Raw genomic sequence first — 24541 nt, 5'->3', positions numbered from 1 at the left:
TCGATGGGCAATTCTGCAACGTGACAGCTCGTTCCCGCGCTATTTTGGTTGGTTTGTTCTCCCTTCGAATTATGCGACTCCTCTTGGTGACCATCGACGTCCAGTATTGGGTCATCCGACGTACAAATCAGGCTTTCGTCAGTTTCAACATCGTCATAATCATATAAGTGATGGTCAAATGCAGCGGTGTTTTCAACATTACCTATCTTTGTTGAGCAAAGCCATTTGTCCCCTCCAAAGTAATTTTCTTTTTTATGTTCGATAAAATATCGTGAGGAATATGACTGATCACATCCAGGACAAACAGTTCTGGTTCTTTTACGAGGTCTTTCCATGGCAAGTTGCAGAAAATGAACGAATTTTGACTTGAAATATTGCTTAATAAAGCGTTCCAGGAAAGCGTTACAACAAAAATGTTACTAAGAAAATAGACAATGCTGCAGTTTTATCTTGAAATTGATATAAGGTATTGTCAAGAAACTTGACATTAGGTTAATACACTCGAGCAATCAGTCGATAACGACATTGGGTCATTCATACAGGCACATTCCGTCAGTTCACAACCTTGATCAGTCGAGTACAGAAGTTTTGCTTTACTGAGGTCTTGAAAATTCTACCCTTCTTGTCTTTTTCTTACCAAATTTTCGAAAGCTCAAAGATCGCTATGATGGAAAGCTCGTCCGATTTTAGCTCTAGCGAAAAAGAAGATAAAGCTACAAATCGAAAACTGGCGCCAATTAGAACAACCTTGGGCAACCCGCAGAAGAAAAACTTTCAGAAGAAAAACGTTCAAGAAGAAAATGAAATTTCAAGAGAAGAGGTCAGCAAAGAAGGTAAATCATCGGGAACTTGAAATATTTTTGTTTTAAATAAATGTTCCAGTAGCGCAATATTGCGTTTTCATACCTTTTCAAGGTCAACATAATTATTTTGGCGCCAAAATTTATGATTTTATGTTTACTTCTTACTTTTCCTATTTTTTAAATCACTACCATAAATTATTCTTTCCCTTTGTTTATCTTTAATTTCAAATTTTCGCTATTTATGGAAGAAAGGCTACATTTTTCTATAGAAATGAAATACAGTTCGAACGCGCCAAAACTAGAAAATTTAATTATACTACAGGGTTTACTAATCTTTCCTTAACCTCAAGTAACTCGAAAACTAAACCTTTAATCTGTATGAATTAGATAATATGTGCAATTTTCAATTTTGCTTTGTTTATCTTTAATTTCAATTTTTTGCTAGTTAATGAAAGGTTACATTTTTCTACAGAAATGAAATACCTTTCGATCGCGCCAAAACTAATATATTTACTATGCTACAGGGTTTACTAATGATTCCTTAACCTCATGCATGTATTATGAAACATAAACCTATAATCTGTATGAAATAGAAAATATACACAATTTTCTGGGACTCTGTGATCACAAGGTGATCGAAATTTCATGAATTAATTGTACAACCTAAAAACCAACATGCATAAATTATGTATAACTTATGTCCGCAGAATTATGACGTAATGAACGATATCCAATTACGTAGGCATTTATCATATTGAAATACTTTAAATCGTGTAGCTTGATTTTTAATACCCTAATGAATGTCTCGAAAAAAGTTCTTACGTGTTTTTGAATTTATTTTCAGCTGTGACGCCAGATATGAATATTCTTCAACAAATTTTTAAAAACCAGCAAACTATAATTGCCCAGAACAAAGAAATTTTGGAGCTTCAAAATAAAGAAGAGGAAATAGAAAGGGCGAAAAAGATCCAAGTTCCAAATGAAATAAGAGTAAGTTTTGTTCTGTTGAACACATCTTAGAAACAATGCTATTGAGATTAACATCGTTTAATTTTTTATTTATACAGGAAGCAGTGAGATCTGCCTACAGAGATCTTGTAAAAAACGTGGAGGAAGAAGAAGAAAACGATTTGGCACTGTGGAATTTTGATAAAGGGTGTGTTAACAAAATTGAGTACATCATTCATTCATTCATTCATTCATTCATTCATCCATCCATCCATCCATCCATCCATCCATTCATTCATTCATTCATTCATTCGTCCGTTTGTTTGTTCATCGTGCAATTCAATAAATCTCGGACTGCTTTTCTTTAGACGTAGAGATGCAAGCAACGTGAAGACTAGTGTAGAGATTATGAAGATAGTGAAAGGGTGGTATCCAAATGCGCCAAGAGGATCCATTAGAGGTTGGTGTTGCAGTGATATCGTACAATAAAAGTAAAAGAAAAGTGTAATTGTTTGAAGCGAAATTATATTTATAGATACCATTTTTATTATCTCTCAGTGGCTACGCAAAGGTATTACACTTCTCTCTATGAAGCGCACATAAAGAAGAAGAAAAATCTATTTGATAACCACGTGTCACGCCAAAGGAAATATGAACGTAGAAAAAGGGTAAGTGCAGACTTGCTGACCTTTTATCATCAAAACAATAGGCGATATCATGATTGGCACGTGAATTCAGTAATATCTTTGTCGAGTTCAAAACATCGAAAATGTAAAATCTGCACGGAAATTAACGTACGTTTAATTTCATATTGACTGTGCATTGCAAATGTTATCAGAGGATAATTATATCATTTTACAAAATACCTTTCGGTCTCAACTTTGCTATGTTTTATGTTGGAACCCGACAATGTATGCTATTCTTTATACGAAGTAATCGAGCACATGATTTATTTTCGTTTTAATTCAATATTTCAGAAATTGGCCGCACGCAAGAAAATCTTGATGTCAACAAGTAGAATTGACGACAAAGAAAGAAAGAAGCATTTGCGAGTAATGAATCTGGACTTTATGAGTTCAGAACACTCCGACGACGAGGACAACTCTCTAGTGATAGTTCCTCTAGAATGGCGCTCAGATGAGCTGACTTCAATGCTTAGGGCATTAGATAAGAAGCATTTAGACAGCTTATCTAGAAGGTCAAAGCGAATGGCTCTGAAGAGGTTTGAAGCCAATGAGCCCTCCTCAAGGCCTGTACCCAAATCATTTCCTTCTTGGGCTGTAAAGAAGGAATTTTATGAAAATAAAGAGCACTTGCTAAAGATCGGCAAGAAAAACAAAAAACATCAAGTTTCTTGACTTTTTCTGAAGAAAATCATGCTGTTTTGTTAAGGCAGGATCACTTGAATTGTTTATTAATTATTGGAAACGTTAAAAAATCTGTTATGTTACTTGTATCAGAAATTACTCTCCTAATAAATATTTAAAAAAAATAAAGATAATATGTTGTATTGTTATATTCATTTGAAAAAAAAAAAAAACATTTTGGTATGGCAAATTTCAAAATTTGGTATAGTTCCGCTAGCTTAATGAGCCAAAAACGGGAACTTTACTATAAGGAATTAATGCACTTTAAGTGTACGGAAAATTTCAAATTTGATATTTTATTTACGTGCATTTAAGGGGACCAAAAAGGCCAACTTTACTGTACCAATTAATACACTTTACGAGACTGGAAAATTTCAAATTTAATGTAATATTTACGTAAATTTCATAGCGATGTAAAGATCATATTTCCTATATGATTTAATTCCGTTTTCATACCATAGTAAAGTGCGCGTTTACTAAATTTACTGTACAGCAAATTTCGAAGTAAACTTTGAATTTACAATGCAAAAAAAAACTAATGTAAATCAACGTAAATTTGGTCTTTACTGAACGTTTCCTTGTAATTTCCTGCAAGCGTAAATCTGTTTTTTCTCCCAGTGAAGAATTCACGGCCGCGTTAACATTGACTGTTTGAAATACCGGTCAGAACTGAAAAAAGGCTACTTGAATCTCACAGCCAATTACATTTCTTTTCTTCCAGGAATAACCGAGGCCTGCAGCTCTCAAATGAAAGACGCAACTTCTGCTAGTAGCGATGAAAAAATTAGTAAGTCTGAAAGAATTAAATATAAAAACACCAAGTGGCCATCACAGCGTGTTAAGCGCTGGTTCTTTTGATGCAAGTTTTTATTCGGTTCTGAGTACGATTTCCATATTTTTTTCATGTTTTGTCATCAGTTGAACAGCAAAAGGAAAAGATCTCTGCTTTGGAGGAAGAAATAAACAACCTAAAGCAAGAAATAGTGACTTGAAAGAAAAACTTTCGAAGCAACCAGGTCAGTAGGAAGAATTCGTTATTACAATGTACTTGCAATAATAATAAACTTTAACATTTTGCCTGCCTTTCGACTGTGTACAGAGGAAATGACGAACTTGAGCGAAATGCTGCAGAGGGATGAAAGTTTCAATGACAACGCCAGTGTAACTAAAGGTTTGTTTTGACGTATTATATATATACATACTTAACTTATTTTCGTAGAATAGTTTTCTAGAGTGCTCAACATTAAAGGAGCAGTAAATATAGTTTAAACTAAATCAAGACTTTTGGAATTGATTCATTGTTTAATGCAACAAATCTGTTTCGTAGGGTCGCAATGACCACACTCATCAGGCAAGTTACAATGAATGACCGTTGGTGTAATCCGCTGGCTTTTTTTTTTCATTTTAAATGCCAGCGGATTACACCAACGGTCATTCATTGTAACTTGCCTGATGAGTGTGGTCATTGCGACCCTACGAAACAGATTTGTTGCATTAAACAATGAATCAATTCCAAAAGTCTTGATTTAGTTTAAACTATATATATATATATATATACTGTAATTATAATTATTGTAATTGTAATTATTGGTTCATTTGTTGGTTGCAGAAAAGGATCCCCAAGCATCGGAAGTAGCACCTCCAGTCCAACATGAAATCCCTCCAAGGCGGAAAAAAATGAACAGAAATGCGTGCCCTATTTGCCACACCACTAAAAGCGGTGATTGGATGCAGTGCACTGTGTCAGAGTGCTGTCAGTGGGTGCACTGCCAGTGTGAGGCAGCACTCGACGTAACGTACAAATGCCCCCCTTGTCGTTCGACATAATATGAGCTTTTACCTCCTGATTTATTTTCAATACGGTGAACAAGTATTTCAAAACAAGAAGTAGCTGTAAGGCTGTAAGGCTGTAAGGTTGTAAGGTTGTAAGGTTGTAAGGCTGTAAGGTTGTAAGGTTGTAAGGTTGTAAGGTTGTAAGGTTGTAAGGTTGTAAGGTTGTAAGGGTGTAAGGGTGTAAGGTTGTAAGGTTGTAAGGTTGTAAGGTTGTAAGGTTGTAAGGTTGTAAGGTTGCAAGGTTGCAAGGTTGTAAGGTTGTAAGGTTGTAAGGTTGTAAGGTTGTAAGGCTGTAAGGCTCTAAGGCTCTAAGGTTGTAAGGCTGTAAGTTTGTAAGGCTGTAAGGCTGTAGGGCTGTAAGGCTGTAAGGTTGTAAGGCTGGAAGGTTGTAAGGCTGTAAGGTTGTAAGGCTGTAAGGCTGTAAGGCTGTAAGGTTGTAAGGTTGTAAGGTTGTAAGGTTGTAAGGTTGTAAGGTTGTAAGGTTGTAAGGCTGTAAGGCTCTAAGGCTCTAAGGTTGTAAGGCTGTAAGTTTGTAAGGCTGTAAGGCTGTAGGGCTGTAAGGTTGTAAGGCTATGAGGCTGTAAGGTTGTAAGGTTGTAAGGTTGTAAGGTTGTAAGGCTGTAAGGTTGTAAGGCTGTAAGGGTGTAAGGCTGTAAGGTTGTAAGGTTGTAAGGTTGTAAGGTTGTAAGGCAGTAAGGCTGTAAGGCCGTAAGGCTGTAAGGTCGTAAGGTTGTAAGGTTGTAAGGCTGTAAGGTTGTAAGGTTGTAAGGTCGTAAGGTTGTAAGGTTGTAAGGTTGTAAGGCTGTAAGGAGGTAAGGCTGTAAGGCTGTAAGGCTGTAAGGTTGTAAGGCTGTACGGTCGTAAGGTTGTAAGGTCGTAAGGTTGTAAGGCTGTAAGGCTGTAAGGCTGTAAGGCTGTAAGGCTGTAAGGCTGTAAGGCTGTAAGGCTGTAAGACTGTAAGGCTGTAAGACTGTAAGGCTGTAAGGCTGTAAGGCTGTAAGACTGTAAGGCTGTAAGACTGTAAGGGTGGAAGGCTGTAAGTATAATTATTCCTGTTGACGATACATTACCTGATAAAGCGACTTGAAAAAGTACCCGAATCCCAATGGGAAGACGTAATTGTTTCATATGACAATATGTGTAACCTAAATAAGATGCGAGTAGCAAAAATGCCCCTGCCTTTCCCTGCGCCCTACAACAATATGTGGCTAAAGGTTAGGAAGGTAATCGACAGGCTTCATTTAAGAAATCATAAAGACCCAACATGTAGGAAGAATTATTCCTGTGATGACCTTAAAGAAGTATATCCGCATTTGAATACACCAGTTGCGGAACAAGTATTTACGTGGGCTTCCAGATTTAAGAAAATATTATGCGCAATGCCCAAAAAGAGTTTTCTATTCTATTACCACAGAATGGTAGTGAGGAGAAATAGATATACTTCAAAATGTTACAAAAATGGAAGGTTTCCAGAGTTTCCTAAGATTCATTAATTAAGTTATAAGTTTTGATTGAAGTTCTTTTAAAATTCCTCTATCACTTTTATAATTATGTGTATTTATATGTTATATATTTTAAATAATTGTAAAGCGTTTAAGAAATATCTTTTAACAATTAAACTGAAATTGTATTCTTGTCGCGATGTATTGTTAAGTTTATTGTATTTATTGTATGTCAAAACGATTCTGATTAATTTTTCTTTGCTTGACACACGTTTTGCCTTCCCAAAATAGTTCTAGTACAGATTTTTGCACGTATTTTATGACATGTGGGTTGTTATGGTCACGCAACCTCATAGCAAGAATGACCGTAAGACCTTACAGAGAAACCTTACACCCAAATGGAGATCCTAAACCGGGACACATTTGATCAAAACGTATTGGTTTCAGGTGCAGCAAAATCAAAATAGCAGTGGCAAAACAAATGACAAGAAATACATGTATCATCTTCATACCTTTGACTCAACTGTCGACGCAAAGGCTCTCCCATTTGCTTACACTCACTGCAAGTCCCAACATTCCCAGATGCAACCAAAGTCTGTGACTATACTGAATGCAATGTTACTGACTCAACAGCTGATGCTGTAAGACTTCCATGTTTCCACACCATCCACAGAACATGTTTCAACTTGGTTGCAAAGAAATGTCCCATCTGCACTAAAAATCTTGATGTTACAATAAATAACTTAGCAACTTCCTTTAATGAAAGCCTCCTTAAACCAACATCCAGTTCAAACACAACTTCCCAAGACCATTCAGATGATGATGATAATGGTGATGGCAGTGATGACGATAGTATCCACATCAACCAAACAGTAGATCCTGAATACTATTCTTCAAGAGCTTGGGAATCCTACATTGACCAAGAATTAGACACCTTTACAGTTTTGCAACCACAAATTAATGTCAGTGCAAGCTCCCAGCAAACATCCCAGTCTGTGCATCATCCAGTTGCAGTTAATATTCAGATTGCTAAATCATCGCTTGGTACCTCCAAATTCTGGTTTCTACCACCACAGCTGTCTCAAGCAACTCTGTTTGGAAGGAATGGTTCTAATGCCTGTACTTTCATCTCCTTGTTAATGGCAAAGGAATACACTAGCTCGCTACATTATGCTACTCTCCAATTGACTTGTAATTCCGATCTGAATCAAACATGGTTATCATTGTTGTTGTCTGCCATTGCTCGAGGGAACCAGGTATATGACAACGTAACGCATACCCTAGGCAATCCATTCTTCAGTGTAGCTGAAGCAAATCACCATCTAACAGCTGTAATTGCCCCTGTCACTGTGACATTGGAGGAATCCTTGGATCTTTCTATTACTTCTGTGGATCCTTAAGTACCTCAGAGTTCTCTTGCCTTCTATCTACAACGTCTAGTTAGAGAACGAAACTTGGCAGCGTTGATCATAGCGAACGGGATGACCGTGTGTTTCGTTGGTCAAAACAACAACGTGTATTTTTTGGACAGTCATCCACACTATTATGGGCAAGTATTTGGAGCCATGGTTGGAATGGCACCTGTGGATAAACTCGAAGAATTCCTCATCAACATCAAGCAGCAAATTTGTCCCAACTTTAACGTTTGCTCTTTGACTTTTGCTTCCTTTGTCTAATAGTATGGACCAGAGAACACTGTTTACGAAGGTTTACGAACATCATCGAGTTCGAAAAATACTTTCAGAACGGTAAATCTAATGATCAAACAAATAAAACTCTCACACAGAGTTAGGTTCAATCCATTTAATTGAATTCGATGAAAAATTTACACGGTGTGAGTTTTCCTTGGCCATTCTTTCAACGATCGCATCCTATTCGAAGCGAGTCATACACCACCGTCTGAACGAGTGATGTGATTGGCTGAGAGATTCGAAGAAAAAAAAACAACCAGCGTCACCTCAAGCAAATTAATAATTTCAAACATTAACTTCAACAATATTCCCCGCAATCCTCATAGCGAACTATCAACCGAAGAAGGGCTCTCACTAAAATAAATCGAAACATATGACCACACCGAAACCCACGTTAATGACAACACGATTGAGAGAGCTCTTTACATATGCCAAACATTAGAGGGGTTCTGAGGGTAACTGGGTTTGCGATGGTAAGAGGGTTAGTGAGGTTGTGACAGTAACAGTTCAATATAACAGGGGGGTGAGTGGTGTGGGTGACAGAGGTTGAAAGGGTTGTAAGGGATGCAGGGGTTGTGAGGGTTGCAGGGGTTGCAAGGGTTGTGAGGGTTGCAGGGGTTGTGAGGGTTGCAGGGGTTGTGAGGGTTGCAGGGGTTGCAAGGGTTGCAAGGGTTGTGAGGGTTGCAGGGGTTGCAGGGGTTGCAGGGGTTGCAGGGGTTGCAGGGGTTGCAGGGGTTGCAGGGGTTGCAAGGGTTGCAAGGGTTGCAAGGGTTGCAAGGGTTGCAGGGGTTGTGAGGGTTGCAAGGGTTGTGAGGGTTGCAAGGGTTGCAACCGGGTTTGTGAGGGTTGCAAGGGTTGTGAGGGTTGCAAGGGTTGCAGGGGTTGCAGGGGTTGCGTGGGTTGCAAGGGTTGCAGGGGTTGTGAGGGTTGCAGGGGTTGCAAGGGTTGCAGGGGTTGCAGGGGTTGCAAGGGTTGCAAGGGTTGCAAGGGTTGCAAGGGTTGCAAGGGTTGCAAGGGTTGCAGGGGTTGCAGGGGTTGCAAGGGTTGCAAGGGTTGCAAGGGTTGCAAGGGTTGCAGGGGTTGTGAGGGTTGCAAGGGTTGTGAGGGTTGCAAGGGTTGCAACCGGGTTTGTGAGGGTTGCAAGGGTTGTGAGGGTTGCAAGGGTTGCAGGGGTTGCAGGGGTTGCGTGGGTTGCAAGGGTTGCAGGGGTTGTGAGGGTTGCAGGGGTTGCAAGGGTTGCAGGGGTTGCAGGGGTTGCAAGGGTTGCAAGGGTTGCAAGGGTTGCAAGGGTTGCAAGGGTTGCAAGGGTTGCAAGGGTTGCAAGGGTTGCAAGGGTTGCAAGGGTTGCAGGGGTTGTGAGGGTTGCAAGGGTTGCAAGGGTTGCAGGGGTTGCAAGGGTTGCAGGGGTTGCAAGGGTTGCAAGGGTTGCAAGGGTTGCAGGGGTTGCAAGGGTTGTGAGGGTTGCAAGGGTTATGAGGGTTGCAAGGGTTGCAACCGGGTTTGTGAGGGTTTCAAGGGTTGTGAGGGTTGCAAGGGTTGTGAGGGTTGCAAGGGTTGCAAGGGTTGCAAGGGTTGTGAGGGTTGCAGGGGTTGTGAGGGTTGCAGGGGTTGTGAGGGTTGCAGGGGTTGCAAGGGTTGCAAGGGTTGCAAGGGTTGCAAGGGTTGCAGGGGTTGCAGGGGTTGCAGGGGTTGCAAGGGTTGTGAGGGTTCCAGGGATTGTGAGGCTTGTATACTTGTGTTCAAGACAATAGCACAGCGCACTGATTCTAAAAATAGCTTAAAGATTCGGACAAACATTGCATTCTGTTTAACTGCTACGAGGATTATACGAACCGATTTTATTATTTTTACTTAAAGTTACAATAATAACCCATGTAAACTAAGATCAGCTGCGATCGGCTGTGAAAATTATCTGCTGAAAGTAAACTTGTAAGTTTGTTTGTCCGAATTTCGCCTTTGTCTTCATTTTTATAACGTCACGGTTGCGCTGCGCTATTCATAACGTGCTCTATTTTTGACTAATCCCTAAAGTCTGAGTAATGTTATAAACAAACTTTTATTACAATAATGCTCGAAACTGCTATAAATTCAAAACAAGTGCATACGAACTTGTAATGCATACTGAAATTCACGTTTTGTTTCCCTGCGGCTTTCACACATATTTTTGTTTAGTGCCGTCAAGTAGTGTGGCGTTCTTTAAACTGCGCTCCTTCAAAACTGCGCCCTTTACAATTCCCCAATTCTGACTGTGTGGGGTATTCTTACACGCTAATCAGCGTTAATTGAATGGAGTGAGCAATTTCGTTATTATAACACCATTCTTCCAAGATTGGCTGAGGTGATAATGGTCTCATGAGATACAGAAGCAGATCGATATTATATATCAAATTTCATGGAGCAATATATAAGATTCCTTCTTCAAAAAAGTGAAAAAATATTGCTACAGATCTCACTGGACAATGACAGGTCATTAGGAAAATTCATGTTGCTACCACGCCCACTTTTGTTTACTGACATGCCTACCTTTGTAAGCCTCACTGTTGATTTTAGCGAATACTTCAATGGATATCAAGAATTTTATGCATTTAATAGTGTCTTGTTACTTGACTAATACCCATGATGAATGACAAATTGATATATTTCTAGGATATTCAAACTTATGATAAGAAAAAAAGTAATTTGTGATTCCCAATTTTGTATCATAATTGGATTTAAAGGAAATTAATGGGATTTTGTGCCCCATGAATGAGTTTGGTACCACTTTCCAAATATACCTAGAAAAAATCCCTGTGATCTGCCATTTTTCCCCTCTAGATTGGGAATCAATATTTTTTTCCTGTGTATGATACAAATGTAGGTGTGTCGGTAAACAAAGGTGGGCGTGGTAGCCACATGAATTTTTTAATGATTAGCTAGCTGTCATTGTTCGGTGAGATCCGTAGTATGAACCAGTGTGCATGAATAATTATATAATTTAATTGTACAAGAAGCAATGAGAATGCCCATATCTATAATTACATAGTTCTTTATGTTGATAATGATGACATATCAATTCAAGATAGGGAGAGAACAATATTTGACATTGTTCTAGAAAGCTGTATTGTAGTATATGAAGGACTCAATCAGCATGAGGTGCCTTAAGGTAAAAACTTGAAATTTTTAATCATAATTTTTTTCATGGTTGATGTAAAAAAATAATATACAGTCATGTAATATTCATTGATTACAAACATTCAATAATCATTATTTAGAATCTATTTACTGATTCTAAGTGTATTTTCAACTTATACCTGGGAAATACCCCTAATAAATACTTTTTACAAAAGATGCAGTTGAGATAATATCTATTATATATTAAGATATTATATACATATATATATATATATATAAGATAATATTACTATTATTACATATATTAAGCTAATTTGTTTGCATTTTCATTATAATATTAAATATAAATGTTATAGAAATATAACAACCTTTCTGAAATGGAGTGATTTAAAATATATAAATATAGAAAATGGAAATGTTATTTTGGACATTTTTAAAAGCTTTTAAGAGGTATCCCACACTACAGTGATGTTTAATATTTACAAGTCGCTATTAAACTGAATGAAAAAATGTATCATCTGACTAAGATGTGCTTGCAGGTGTATGAGGTTGGGGTTGTCTCATACCCATCTGGGCTTCAAATATGATGCTGCTGATTCTATGCTGAACAATATGTCTTGTCGTGTCGTCGAATTCTTTAATGGATGCACTGACATACTGTCCAAAGAGCTCAAATTTATCAGGAGTATTGGGTAACACACAACAGGCAGAACGAAGCCTGGGAATGGATGAACAAACAATGAATGGTGATTCATTGTGGAGATAAAGCAAAGAACGCAGCTCACATGTGGAACAATACACATTGTTCACCATAATCCATGCTTTCTTTGTTTTCGTTATTTTGCCCAATCCCAAGCTTCGTTCTACCAGTGGACACCGACCCGGAGTTTTTGGCTGCTGGATGGCTGATTCTGCTATTTGCTTTATTAGCTTTAGTTCTTCTTCATCATTTTTTTTCTTGGGCGTTTTATTGACCTTCAATCTTTTTTTAAGAGGCTCACTTGAACTGCCTGTATAATTGCAGTTTCCAGAATCAGCAAATTCTTCCTCTTCCTCTTCACCTTCGGAATCATTAAACGATGCATCTGCTGACGATGTACTTGGGGTAGATAGCTGGAACAAAAGTAAAATATATTACTTTAATGATATATATATATATATATATCTACCTGCATGAATAAACTCATTACTTACAGAATCAATACTGTTGCCCCTTGTTGCTACAAAAGGCTCCAGAAATTGCAGTTTGTACTTCAACCACTGGTTCCGTGGTGAGGCAGGTTTTCTTGCACTCCCACTTTTGCTTATTGCTCGTAATCTAGCGTAGGTGTTTCTCAATGACCTAAGCTTCCTCTTGATCCATTCAGCTGAATAAAAAGGGAAGGATTTTACATGAATTTTATATGTTAAAAATATATAAATTATTCAACAAATCTAAGATTATTATGATAATATATTATTTCAATGTCACTGCAGATCGTTCAGCTTTCAAAGGGCTCCATGATAAAAAAAAGAAACATATTTTTTTGGTGTTTTAAGTTCAGACATTTATATAAATGATTGATATGGCGTTCAAAAATGTCATCATTATAACTTCTCTGAATTAATTGTATAAAAATCACAAAAGTTTATTCATATTTCTATATTTCAACATGTTATATAACATTAATAAGGACTATAATTTTCCACAAAAACATAAGCATTTTATTAATCAAAGCTGTATATGCGATTGCTTTATGCCGAATGATTTATCAAAATCGTTTATCGCCGATTGAACTTATAGTGACATTACGTTTTTAAGGCGCTTTATCTTACCTGACTGGTTCACTTTCCTTTCCAGCTCACTTATGCTGGCCTCTCTGAGAGTACGATTTTTAAAATCAGTAGACCGAACATCGTACAAACAAGGATAATCCGGCCAGAGTTCAACCAATTTCTCTTCTTGTTGCAGTTCTACCACTGGCGCCGCCATGTTTGTTTTGATTTTGAGGTCATCACGTGACAAAACGGGCGCTTATGATTGGCTGTGGTGAAAAATCAGGCGAGCAAAACGTTCACGTCCTCCGCAAACGTTGCAATTTTCGTCATGCGAGTTCAAAATTTTCAAGTAAGAGAGAAAATTGACTCAGCGCCTCGCGAGAAGTTAAAACATTCGAAATCTACCCGCAAACGGTGAGTTTTCTGCCTCGCGTGCCAGTGAGAAAATTGCTCGCGAGGCAAATTGCCTTTCAGCCGTTAAACGATGCAATCCAACTAAATCTAAATTCAAAGCTATTTTGAAAATATACGATACTAAGAGGTCTATACGACGGTTATCTAGATAAAAACTCAAAATAGAGCAATAATAATTCGCAAGTGAGTAGTTTCAGCAGATTCAAACGTGACACGACGCGCGGGAAACAAACTAACAGCAGGGAATTACGAATTACGATGAAAGAAGCAACGCCATTGGCTACAACCCCCGCAACCACACGATCGCTGCGAACCAATGAGAAAAGCCGTTCAGACAGAGGTGCATTACTGATTCGAAGCACGCGATCCGCCATTTTGAAATATATAAACTCGCGCATGCGCAGACGTTTTGCAGCGGTGTCGTTAGTATATTGTATAGTAGAAAAACAAAATTGTTATCAAGGGGGGTAGATGAGATGACAAAAAATCGATAGCGCGCGCGAATAAAAAGACAAAGACAAGACACCATTTAGTATTTCCTTCATGTATTAGAGTGGTTAGCCTGTGAATAAAGCCTCGAAATTTTACCCGATCATTGAGAAATAACACTTCTTTCGTTCTGTGTGGTCATTTTTTGAATTTAGCCCGTTTTAAGATTTTTTCCCTCCCCAGTAAGTAATAAGAGAAGTCTTAATTAGAAATCCCCATACATTTCCTTACACTTACATGACACCACAGAAACCAAACTTGGGCTACCTGTGACTGAACCAAAATAACTTATGACGTCGTATTAATTGCTTCGCGCAATGTCTCACGGGATGGAATTCCTAAGTCGCGTCTTAGCTTTGTTCCGAACCCGAATCTGGTCGCTCAAAAATGGCGCTGAAAAAGCAAGTATTTAGATCAACTGTAGCAGATCTTATTGATTTTGAAGCAGGAGAAAACCCACCATGGAGAAAGAACTCCACCCAACCTCCTTCTACGCGAAATATGATAGAAGAAATCGTCCAAATACGGCAGAAATGGAAGTCGAGAAGAGACACTGAGACTTGTGACGACATCAAACGACGGTTGGAGGCAAAATTCTTTTATCACTGCAATGTCGAGGAAGAACACGGGTTACAATCTGTAGATGAAATAGAAAAGTTTCTGGGAAGACCTGAAGGAGTTTTGTCTAAAGGTAATCAGTCATTATCGTTCGAGGAACAAGAAACTGTTAATCTTAGAGATGCTTATTTGTATTTGCAAAGCGAAGCGGAAGACATTGATCGTGGTTTGCTAGAGGAGTCGATGCTTAGACAAGTAAATAAGATTATTCTGAGAAATATTCGAAGGAAGGAATGCTATACTAAAGCAGGGTCTTACAGTAATAATCCTCGAGTAACTCTATTCCGAGGAGAAACGTATCATTACCAACAACCAGACGACATGCAAGAAGCAGTTTGTTTACTGTTGGACAGATTTAACTCTCTTTTCACGGACTCTATGAGTAAAACAGACGAAGTTGAAAAACTGCAGGGCATTTTTAAGAGTGTTGCTTGGCTAGTATTCGAACTTTTAGACTTACATCCATTTTCTGATGGAAATGGAAGACTGTGTAGGCTACTTTGTAGCTACGTTCTCTCTACTTGTACCCCTTTTCCATCCCCCATCTACAACATGTACAGCGATTCAAGCAAAAATGATTTCGAGAATGCCCTCGTGGACGCTAGAAAGTCTGAAACGAGACATCCTTGTGAACTAACGACCATGATCATTGAAAGTAACTGGGAAAGTTGGAAGAACTTGGAGAAATACTGTTTTGGCTCTTCCAAATCATGCGATCAAGCTACTCATACCTCAAGTGAAGATTCCCGAGTCACGAGTTTGGATAACTCGCATTCTCGCCCAAGCATTTTGATTGCAAGTTGTGCATGAATCTTGCAGGCATCCATGCCAAACATTCTGCTATGCGACTGAGTTGTATTACTACCATTATCACTTACCTCAAATTCTTGACACCTTTTTTTAAGAATGCTTAATAGAGCTGACGTTGACATTTTACCACAAGAAATGTTTTTCCATTTTCCTCACTAAAATACCTACTCTATTAAAGAAAGTGTCTGTGTATTTGATTGTCACATTACCATGTCATGCTTGCAAAGAAACCAATTTTACACCATATACCAGCTTTCCACATTTCCCTGCAATACATTTGGCCAGTAAAATTGCAAGCGATTTGTGATTGCAGCAGCAAATCTCACTACAGAGAAGTCAAAAAACTTTGACTAAGTGACAATGGTCCAGCATGCAGCACAGTAAAGCCAATCCATTTTGGATGTTTTTTTTTTCAGTTATGAAAAAATTAAAGTTTAAAATTGAAATAAAGGATAATTAAGAATTTTGGTTGCATTTAGTGAGTCATCATGATTTGTGTATGTGTAATGTGGCTAAATGAAATTTAGGCGAAGTTAAAATCGAGACAATGCATGCTGCTCAGCGGTCTTCCCAACAATGTGCGGGAGGGACCCAGGGCATTATCAGGGGCTTACTTGCCGTGTTTGCAGTGCTGGTGGATTTGCACCAAGAGTTTTTCTCCCACCCTCCCTCCTCTGCTAATAGGTTCTCTACAGGTGAGTATATACTCCACTGAATCTCAGTGTGACAGGTACCGGTGGTGAGCTGTGGCCCCAGTTGCCATGGTTACCTTCCAGCGGGGACGCGATCTGTCGCAACCCGAGCTCGCCCTGGTACCTAACCCCAACTCATTTGTCGATGAGTTTAATTTTTATTTTCCAATTTTAGACCAAGTATTATTTCTTTTGTTTATCTGCAGTACAAGAGAGGACACAATAGTGGGGATGTAACTTGAACAGTCGTACTCCTAAAACATAGAAAATATAGTGTAGGTCTATTTCCTTTAGCTCCAGAATAGTTGAATGATATCCAAATTTATCATTAAGCTTTCATCTTGTTTGTTTGGTTTTCATTGAATGACAAAACTGGACATTGTTTTCTTTGGTATTGATTTAACTTAACCTGAAGAAAATTTTGTTTCACAAATTCAATGCAAAATCATTGTGAACAATTTATTTATTATTATCTGCCCTCAAAACCTGAATCTTAACATTGTGGCTCACCACTGGTCATGGATTTTGTGTTAAAACCTGCTATGTGTGGGTACAGTTGTTTGTTTGTTCTCTCTTGTACTTGGAAGCTTTTGCTCTGCAACTTTTGGAAATCAGGAGAATCTGTTCCAGGGTGCAGTTGTCTAACAAATAAGATTTAAATTTTCCCACTCTACAGTTTTGTGTGGTTGGTTATGACATCTCCCACTCATAGAAATTGTGGGGCAGGTATGAAATCCCTTGAAATCTTTGGTTTTCGTTGAATGACAAAACTGGACATTGTTTTCTTTGGTATTGATTTAACTTAACCTGAAGAAAATTTTGTTTCACAAATTCAATGCAAAATCATTGTGAACAATTTATTCATTATTATCTGCCCTCAAAACCTGAATCTTAACATTGTGGCTCACCACTGGTCATGGATTTTGTGTTAAAACCTGCTATGTGTGGGTACAGTTGTCTAACAAATAAGATTTAAATTTTCCCACTCTACAGTTCTGTGTGGTTGGTTATGACATCTCCCACTCATAGAAATTGTGGGGCAGGTATGAAATCCCTTGAAATCGTTGTGCATGATAAACTGATAAAGCCAAGTTGAAAATCCTGAGGTTTTTTCTGTAATAGCCAGTGTTGAAAGGTTGAAGAATCTGCTGATAGGACATCTGATTATCATTTTCTGAAAATGAAATAGAAATTTAACAGCCGAGGAGCAAACCACTTATGGCTGCAGAAATCAATGCTGTTATTCAGCCTTGGGATTGGTTGAGCCAGCTTACAGAGTAATATAATTCGATGCCTCGAGCAAGGGTCACAAATGCATTGTGTTACAGCCAAAGCTGTGTAGGAAACTGATCCAAAACCCCAGCCTTTAAAATCTAATTAGCTAGTGTCCATATCTATACCTGATCTGGGAATGACTCTGGTCAGTCTTAGTCTTTTGAGTGGATGACCAGACCAATTCCCTTTCTGGGGTGGGAGGGGATCGAGTGATGTCCACATAGCAATGTAGCATTCCTCAATGTCAAAGTCCTCAGGATACCCCCTCAGGCTCAACACAAACACAAACTGGGGCTTAATACTGATTGTTCATGAATAGAATAGGTTGGTCTGTGTTTTTAAAATTGTTTATTCTTCAACAGATATTCCTAACATTGGTGCAAATTAGTTGACAATCCCAATCTATTTATCATCTATCACCATTATTTTACCATCTTGATCCAGAGGTATATACATAAAGTAACAAAAGTGGGGAGGGATGTCTGGAGAGATTTGAATGTCAACTGTGAGCTGTTCATGAGCAGATACCAGAATTTTTAGGGTATGTGTGTGTGTGGGGGGGGGGGGGGGGGGGTGAATGGTTGCTGGCAGACATGCACTACTGTTTTTTGTTTTTCACATCATTTTTCCTTTAAGAGCATGCAAAAGATGAGCACTTAACCACATTGAGGGTTAGAAACTCGAAGGAATGTATAGCTTACTTTAGGATGGGGTTTAATGTAACTAGCCACACCCATTGCCATTCACACCACCTTTACAGATTCACATCTTACATACATTAGAGTCCAAAGAGACTTCCACAAGGCTGAAATGAAGATTAATTGACTACTTTCTCTCCAGAAGTCCCCCAACGGTATTCATAAAGACCTTATCAGGTGATTTTTGATGCCACTAGAATAATGAGGAGGCTGGTACTAGTTCCCCAAATGATACTCAACAAGGGAGATTGGCACTAGCCCACAGATGATGCTCCTATCCTATACCAACAGTTACCAAGACAACGAGTGAAGGTATGATCATGTGACTACAGCTAATTTACAAGCAAAAGCCAATCAAATCCTAGTGCCTGTGACGTCATTGGATTTAGTAATAGCATTAAGGACGTTCATGGCCATTGCTCAGTGCGCATCCTTTCTGCGCATGTGATGAGGTCATTCAAATGTTTTGTGAGCAAAATATCAAGTTTTTTGCTTCTTGAAACTCTCATAGGTCTGAAACAAAGTAAATGACGACGTTTTTTGAAATTACATTATGCAACCGAACTTCAAAGGAAAAATATAAAAAACTGACGTTGAGGTTAAAACGAAATCACATATTTTGTGAATAATTTGAGTAAAATTTTCCACATGAAGTGAAGACTACAATTCCACACTTGTAGTAACGGCACAAGAGTACTTCATGTTCCTAATTTTCAAAATAAAGTTTAAATTGTGTAAGCTTAATCATTAGGTCATTTTCTAAAGTTCTGTCAGGAAAATGAGGACGTTCAATTTATTCTTTTAGAATGAAATGTGGCTTTTTTGAAAGCTTTCCGTTTTTGGATTGCTCGCGCGTTTTTACCGCAAAAAGATAGAACGTCCACACAAACTGATGGCCAATGGATAGATGTCGGTGGCCTCCATTTTTTGTTTGCTTATTTTACTTCTAGTACTTTCGTAGTACACTTTCACTATACTTCACCATATTTCAGCCAACTTTTAAAAAAATCTGACGATGGGATCTTTCGCGAATGAACACCTGTATGTACTCTGGCTCCTTGAGGTGGTTTGACGACTAAAGTTGTTTGCTTTGAATGGTCTATTTGTTTTCCTTCTGTGAGTACTTTTAACGAAACGGTGCCTGCACACGGACGACATGATAACGACATAATTATAAAGCTAATATTACTCAATATGGAAAAAAGTAGGTAACTTTTCGTGAATGTATACCTATTAAAGTAAATGTTTTATTTACCAGTATATAAGAGCAACAGAACAAAACCGATATAAAAAATGGGGAAAAGCATTGCCACATAAAACACTGTCTCTTTTTTTCCGTCAGTACCGTTTATTCAAGGTTGCGTGCGCATCCAACTTGACGGGCCACAAAAAATTCAGTAAAAGCCAGTTTTATATTTAAAGAGGAGAATGATACATCTTATAAATTCTTATCGGAAAAATGCGCACGCAACCTTGAGAAATTGGTCTATTGAGGCGCAATTTTCTGTCTATTCTGACCACGTTTTGTTGACGAAATGCACCCGGCAACTGTCGCGGAATCGGTGCAGGTCCTATGCGAGTAGAGTTTTTGGTTGGTTTTCTCCTGTGATTCGAACACATTTCTCCAAGTTATTCGGGTTCTTTTCCTTCGCGGATTAATTTATCTTCTAAATTCTAACTCGATCTGGCGTCGAGTACTTTAAGGTTTATCCTTTCTCTCTTTCATTACATTTTTTTTCTTTCCTTCCTTCATTGATTCTCTCCCTTCCTTCTCTCTCTCTTTCCCTCTCTAATTCTTTTTTTTTTTTCCCTTCCCGCTAAACCAAAATGTTCATTAAGTCATATTTGGTGACTTTGGTTTTCTCACTAGGCGCCGTGCCACTAATCACTGGAGTCAGTCAGGATCCCTAGATGAAAGGGAGGTGCGCCAGGATGTGACTCTGTAGGATAGGATTGCTGCTGTGCAAATAATACATGTTTTATCCATTTACTACTTCAAACAGACTAATTAAACATCCTTGCCTCACTCTGTTCACTCTTAATCAAGCAAATAGTGCAGTACATTAAAAAAATCTCACACCCTTGGAAAATCGTAACCTTGAACTCCCTATAAATTTCTCATGATATTTTCTTTTTGTAGCCACTAAAAAGTCTCCGTAAGAATGCAGCTAGTACATAGAAAATAAGCTCAAACCATGAGGACCGATTTTCTTATTAATCTATACGTGTTCGCGTAGTGTTAGTGAAGAAAACAAGATATTGCTCGGCTGTCATGTTCCATGATTTTGTTGATATTATTTGTCGGTAGATCAGCAAAAGAAAGGAATGTTGGAGTACCACATTCACTGGGGTTTGTATTGTCGTTAGTGCTTATCATGACGTCAAAAAGTACTTATGTCAAGGAGGAGAATCCGCTTGCTTCTACTGTTTCAATACTCCAAATATATTATCAGTACTTTTTCTAAAGGAATTATCTCTCCTTCTTGGAATACGTGAGCTTTTGTTATCTTTTTTCGTATTTTGTTTTTCTTTTAAACTTTGTAATAAGAATTTGAAACGTGAAAAACTTTGAAAACGTGAGGTTTTGTTATCTTTGTTTTATTTTTGATTTAAACTTCCTAAAAAGAAATTTTAATTTCTATTTTTGAAAAACTCCGGTTGTATCACACTGATGTTTAGTTCAATTAATCTGGAAGGACACATATAGTTTCGAAATCATTATATTAAAAGCGCACCTTGAGCTGAAGCCATTTTGTTTAGCTTTTCTGACTACTCCTGTCCAGTGACTTCCTCTTTTCTCCTTGAGCTTGATCTTGATTTTTTCAAATCTGTAGATTTTTGGTCGACTCTCCTCTAGCAAAAGAGCGTTGTTTTGATTGATTTTTCGCAAAAGCAGTTTTTAGCAATGTATCCGATCCACTGTATAGTTAGTTGCCTTAAGGAACTAAAACTAAAAATAATACACTCTTTATGGGAAAATGCTTTGCGAAATGAATAGATGAGAGTTAAACTAGTAATTAGATGTGTTTTTCAAGTACCTTCTATAGTGTAATGGCGTAAATAGCTCTTACAAGTTAAAACCCCTTTACTTAAAACAATGGAAATGAAGATAACCCCTAGAAGGATAAGTGACACTTGTGCTGCACTGTCTCCTGAGTAAATGAAGTCAGTGCTTTATCATTATGGATTGAAAGGGATTCTCTTCAAAAGCTTAGTATATGGGTATATATCTCAAATGTTTGAAAGTTTTAGGGATATGGTGAAGATTTTTCTTGCATATTACATGCCAAGCTCGAACTGCACTATGGGCCATGTGAATGCACTCTGCAAAAGCCGTCACAACGATTGTAAAAATTTCGTAAACTTTGTCTGCCCGTCTTCGCCAACCTCTTTTAGAATAGCTTTACACAGGCAGTATTCTGTTTGTATTGGTGTATGTACAAAGGCTAAAATCTGTATTAATTTGAGGTCAAGCATAACTGTTATTTTATTTGTATCCTGATCCAGGTGTCAAAACAAGCACGCGCGCAATACTAATTTGAATAAATACATTCATTCATCTGCTCGTTAAGAGGCCTAATCCAATATAAGACAACAAAAAACAGCTCGGCTTTAACTGAGGTTATTTTATAAAGCATCCCTTTATAAATTATATATAAATATTGATTAAATATTGATTACTCTTTCTTCAGGATAATGATAACTAATCAAAAATTCGTCCTTATGATATTTCATATTTTAGCACATTGGAAAAACGCTTTATTTATTGAAAGTGATTTTCTTATTTAGATGTTTTGCCACGACAAAGGCAACAATATTTTTCCAATGGAAAAAAATGCAATAAAGATGTTTTGTATTGTATTGTATTGCAACATATTCAAGTATTCAAGTTTTCTCTGAAGCTGTAATATTAGGTCGTAGGCGTATATGTATATACTGAGTCGTCTTCTATTTAGGCGTAATGATATAAAACGCTACAATGCATCCTCTGTCGTAACAAAATTAATTCTGAAATGACGTTGTCAATGCAACGCGACGAGAGAAAAAAAGCGTACCACCAAACGAAAAAAAAAAGTCAACATGTTTTTACAAGTATTTAAAAAATGACGTAATGGAATAAATATTATTCAATTCTCCAGAGACTTGCTTAACTTCAAATTATTCCTAAATGTTTTCTTCTCTTATTTGTATCGTTCGTGCCCACTTTACAATCTTTTTAATATCTAATATATAACTTCAATGAAATAAGGAAGCAAAAAGCTGTTTGAATCTTCGGTTTTTCTCCCCAGGGAAGCTTTTTCAACTCTCTTTGAATTTAAACTTCATTTGGCATTTGCAGTTAGCAGATTGAAAAGAAAATGACAGTATGAGTTCTTTCTAGCTGCTTCTTTATTTTCAAAAGGATGATCCCAAACAACAGTAATTTGCAATTGTAAATGTGGAAACGAAATATTATGTTTTTAGGCCATTATATTTATTAGCCAAACAATAAAGTACTTAAAAACATTGATATCCGGATTTGAAACTGCAAGATATTCCTTTTAATGTAGTCATTTTGAAATTAAAATAGGTATTTTGAGTTTTTTTGTGTACTTTGAATTAATGAATGACTTGGTAGGTTAAAGGAAGAGGCTCGCGCTCCAAACTTTCGCAATCATTGGTTTATCAACCAAGATAACACATATTGAACAGTATACCTCAATAAACATCACAATGAATAAAAAAGGATTAAAAAGAAAAGAAATGACAGTTTTCAAGAGAATTATTAAGATAAATCGACAATCTACAAGCTGAGTTTTCTTTCATTATAATGGATTTGGAACTGCTAAAAATGAAAAGAAAATCAATGAAAATTTTACTGTCGCTTTGTTTATGTATTATTTTTTTACCTCAATAATAAATTAACTTAAAACTAATGTTTTAGTCATTATATATTAAGAAAGATAGAATATTATAAATTGGATAAAAAGTTTTAAGACTTTAATGTTATTCAAAATAAATTCTCTAGTATAAATAAAAAGGTATGATTTTCTTTATTTTTCTAAGTGAGATATCCGAGTCGAAGATCTTAAAAATAAGGCCTTGATAGCAAATTTAAATTCTCTGTTTCGGAGAACGTAAATTAAGGGGTCAAGAAGAGAGTTTAAAAATGATATAGGTAAGGATAGCAGCCAGAATTCTCCAAAGGTATAGGCATTGCATTTGTAGCTTTTAGTGATGAAAAAGTGAAGGATTGACACGAGAGTGTTAGGAAGCCAGCACAGGATAAATGTACCAACTATCATAGCGACAGTCGTTGTGGCTTTGCGTTCCTTTTTGAGTCTAGCACTATCGTTTCCACGATTTTGGACCACTGTTGTGTCATCATTATTAACAAAGGCGCTAGGGCTATTCGCCTTAATTTGCTTCTTTTGTCTAAGAACTACTTTATAGATTTTCCAGTAGCAGTAACTCATGAAGGTGATCGATGGCACAGGAACTGCTAGAGCCGGGATGATGTAAACTGTAGGCCTTTCCTCGTAACTTGAATCCATAAAACTTAGCGCTGAAAGCCCCGTCGACGCAACCCAAATGGTAGTTATTATGCTCACACATTTTTTGTCTGTCATGATAACAGTATACAGCAATGGGGACTTTACCGCGATGTGACGATCATAACTAATGGCGCAGAGGTTCAGAGTTGATCCTATGAGAGTTTGCATGATGAGAAAATCCAACACCATCCCAAAAACTGGGAATCGAACATGGTAAGGCCACTTCAATGCCCCAAAGAAAAACAAAGGACAGATAAATAAACCCATTGACAAGTCAGTCAACGCGAGGGAAGTCAGGAAAAAATTTGTCTTGGTTCTCAAAGACGGTGTTTTAAAAACTGCAGCTAAAACCAGGCCATTTGCAAGCGTTGACAAAACTCCCAAGATCAAAGAAAGCACAGCAATAGCTGTCACAAGCGTTGGGTTTAAATAGTGATAGTTGGTCCATTCTTCAGCCACGGATCTTAAGCATTTTATAGGCAAGGCTACGTTACCAAGACTTGTATTATTCATGATGTGTACTTGTTGGAGTTGGTTGATATTCTCTGTGTGATGAAAAACTGCCAGTTCCACAGTAGCTTTTCCCCAGTGAAAATCCTCACGATGAAGCGTGATGTCTACTTGTCTCGGTGGTTTTTTATAAGTGCTGTAGACTAAGTGGTTCTAGTGATGTTTCATTACATATAGCGCAGGTGAAAGCCAATGAATACAGATGTTATCATTTCTCAGTTTGACACATGATCCAGCTCTACGAATCAGGCGATATTTGCTTCGTATCCCGCAATCTATACGTCAACCACTGTACAACAATACTCCCTAGAGTTATTCACGAGGATCTGAAGTTTGAATGATTTACAATCGCAATAACTAGGGGACCGCACTTTTGAGCCCTCAGTAAAACTAATTGAGGATCTATAGGGCTTTCTCTCTCAAGTATCGCTGTTCTAAATTTAGGATCATCACAAGTCGACACAATTTTCAAAATGCTTTAATTAAGGGATTATTTGCTGTCAATGAATTTAATTTGACCGGCTTAGTTTTATTTATCATACTAAATT

The 24541-nt window shown here is 37.6% G+C and overlaps 3 protein-coding genes across 3 annotated transcripts; 1 reads left to right on the top strand and 2 right to left on the bottom strand.

Moving 5' to 3' along the window:
- The first annotated feature begins 449 nt into the window (after positions 1-449).
- LOC148910167 (uncharacterized) lies at positions 450-3174 on the top strand. The gene is made up of 6 exons (XM_089032110.1): positions 450-833; positions 1648-1793; positions 1871-1959; positions 2120-2211; positions 2310-2419; positions 2729-3174. Exons 1-6 carry the CDS (start codon positions 665-667, stop codon positions 3107-3109), a joined length of 987 nt encoding a protein of 328 aa, XP_088888236.1. The 5' UTR covers positions 450-664; the 3' UTR covers positions 3110-3174.
- A 7919-nt stretch (positions 3175-11093) lies between these two features.
- On the bottom strand, positions 11094-13698 carry LOC148910166 (uncharacterized). The gene is made up of 3 exons (XM_089031842.1): positions 13011-13698; positions 12390-12562; positions 11094-12308 (listed from the first exon to the last, which is right to left on the bottom strand). Exons 1-3 carry the CDS (start codon positions 13165-13167, stop codon positions 11718-11720), a joined length of 921 nt encoding a protein of 306 aa, XP_088887968.1. The 5' UTR covers positions 13168-13698; the 3' UTR covers positions 11094-11717.
- A 9264-nt stretch (positions 13699-22962) lies between these two features.
- Positions 22963-24159, bottom strand: LOC116287329 (histamine H2 receptor). The gene has a single exon (XM_031693994.2). It carries the CDS (start codon positions 23994-23996, stop codon positions 22983-22985), a length of 1014 nt encoding a protein of 337 aa, XP_031549854.1. The 5' UTR covers positions 23997-24159; the 3' UTR covers positions 22963-22982.
- Positions 24160-24541: the final 382 nt, after the last annotated feature.

The sequence above is a fragment of the Actinia tenebrosa genome, unplaced genomic scaffold, assembly GCF_029948245.1.
Source record: "Actinia tenebrosa isolate PJP-AT-01 unplaced genomic scaffold, QUT_ActTen_1.0 PGA_scaffold17__23_contigs__length_9995812, whole genome shotgun sequence".
In the NCBI taxonomy this organism is placed as follows: Eukaryota; Metazoa; Cnidaria; class Anthozoa; order Actiniaria; family Actiniidae; genus Actinia; species Actinia tenebrosa.
Note: the sequence above shows the minus strand (reverse complement) of the source record. Positions and strands in the feature narration are given on the sequence as shown.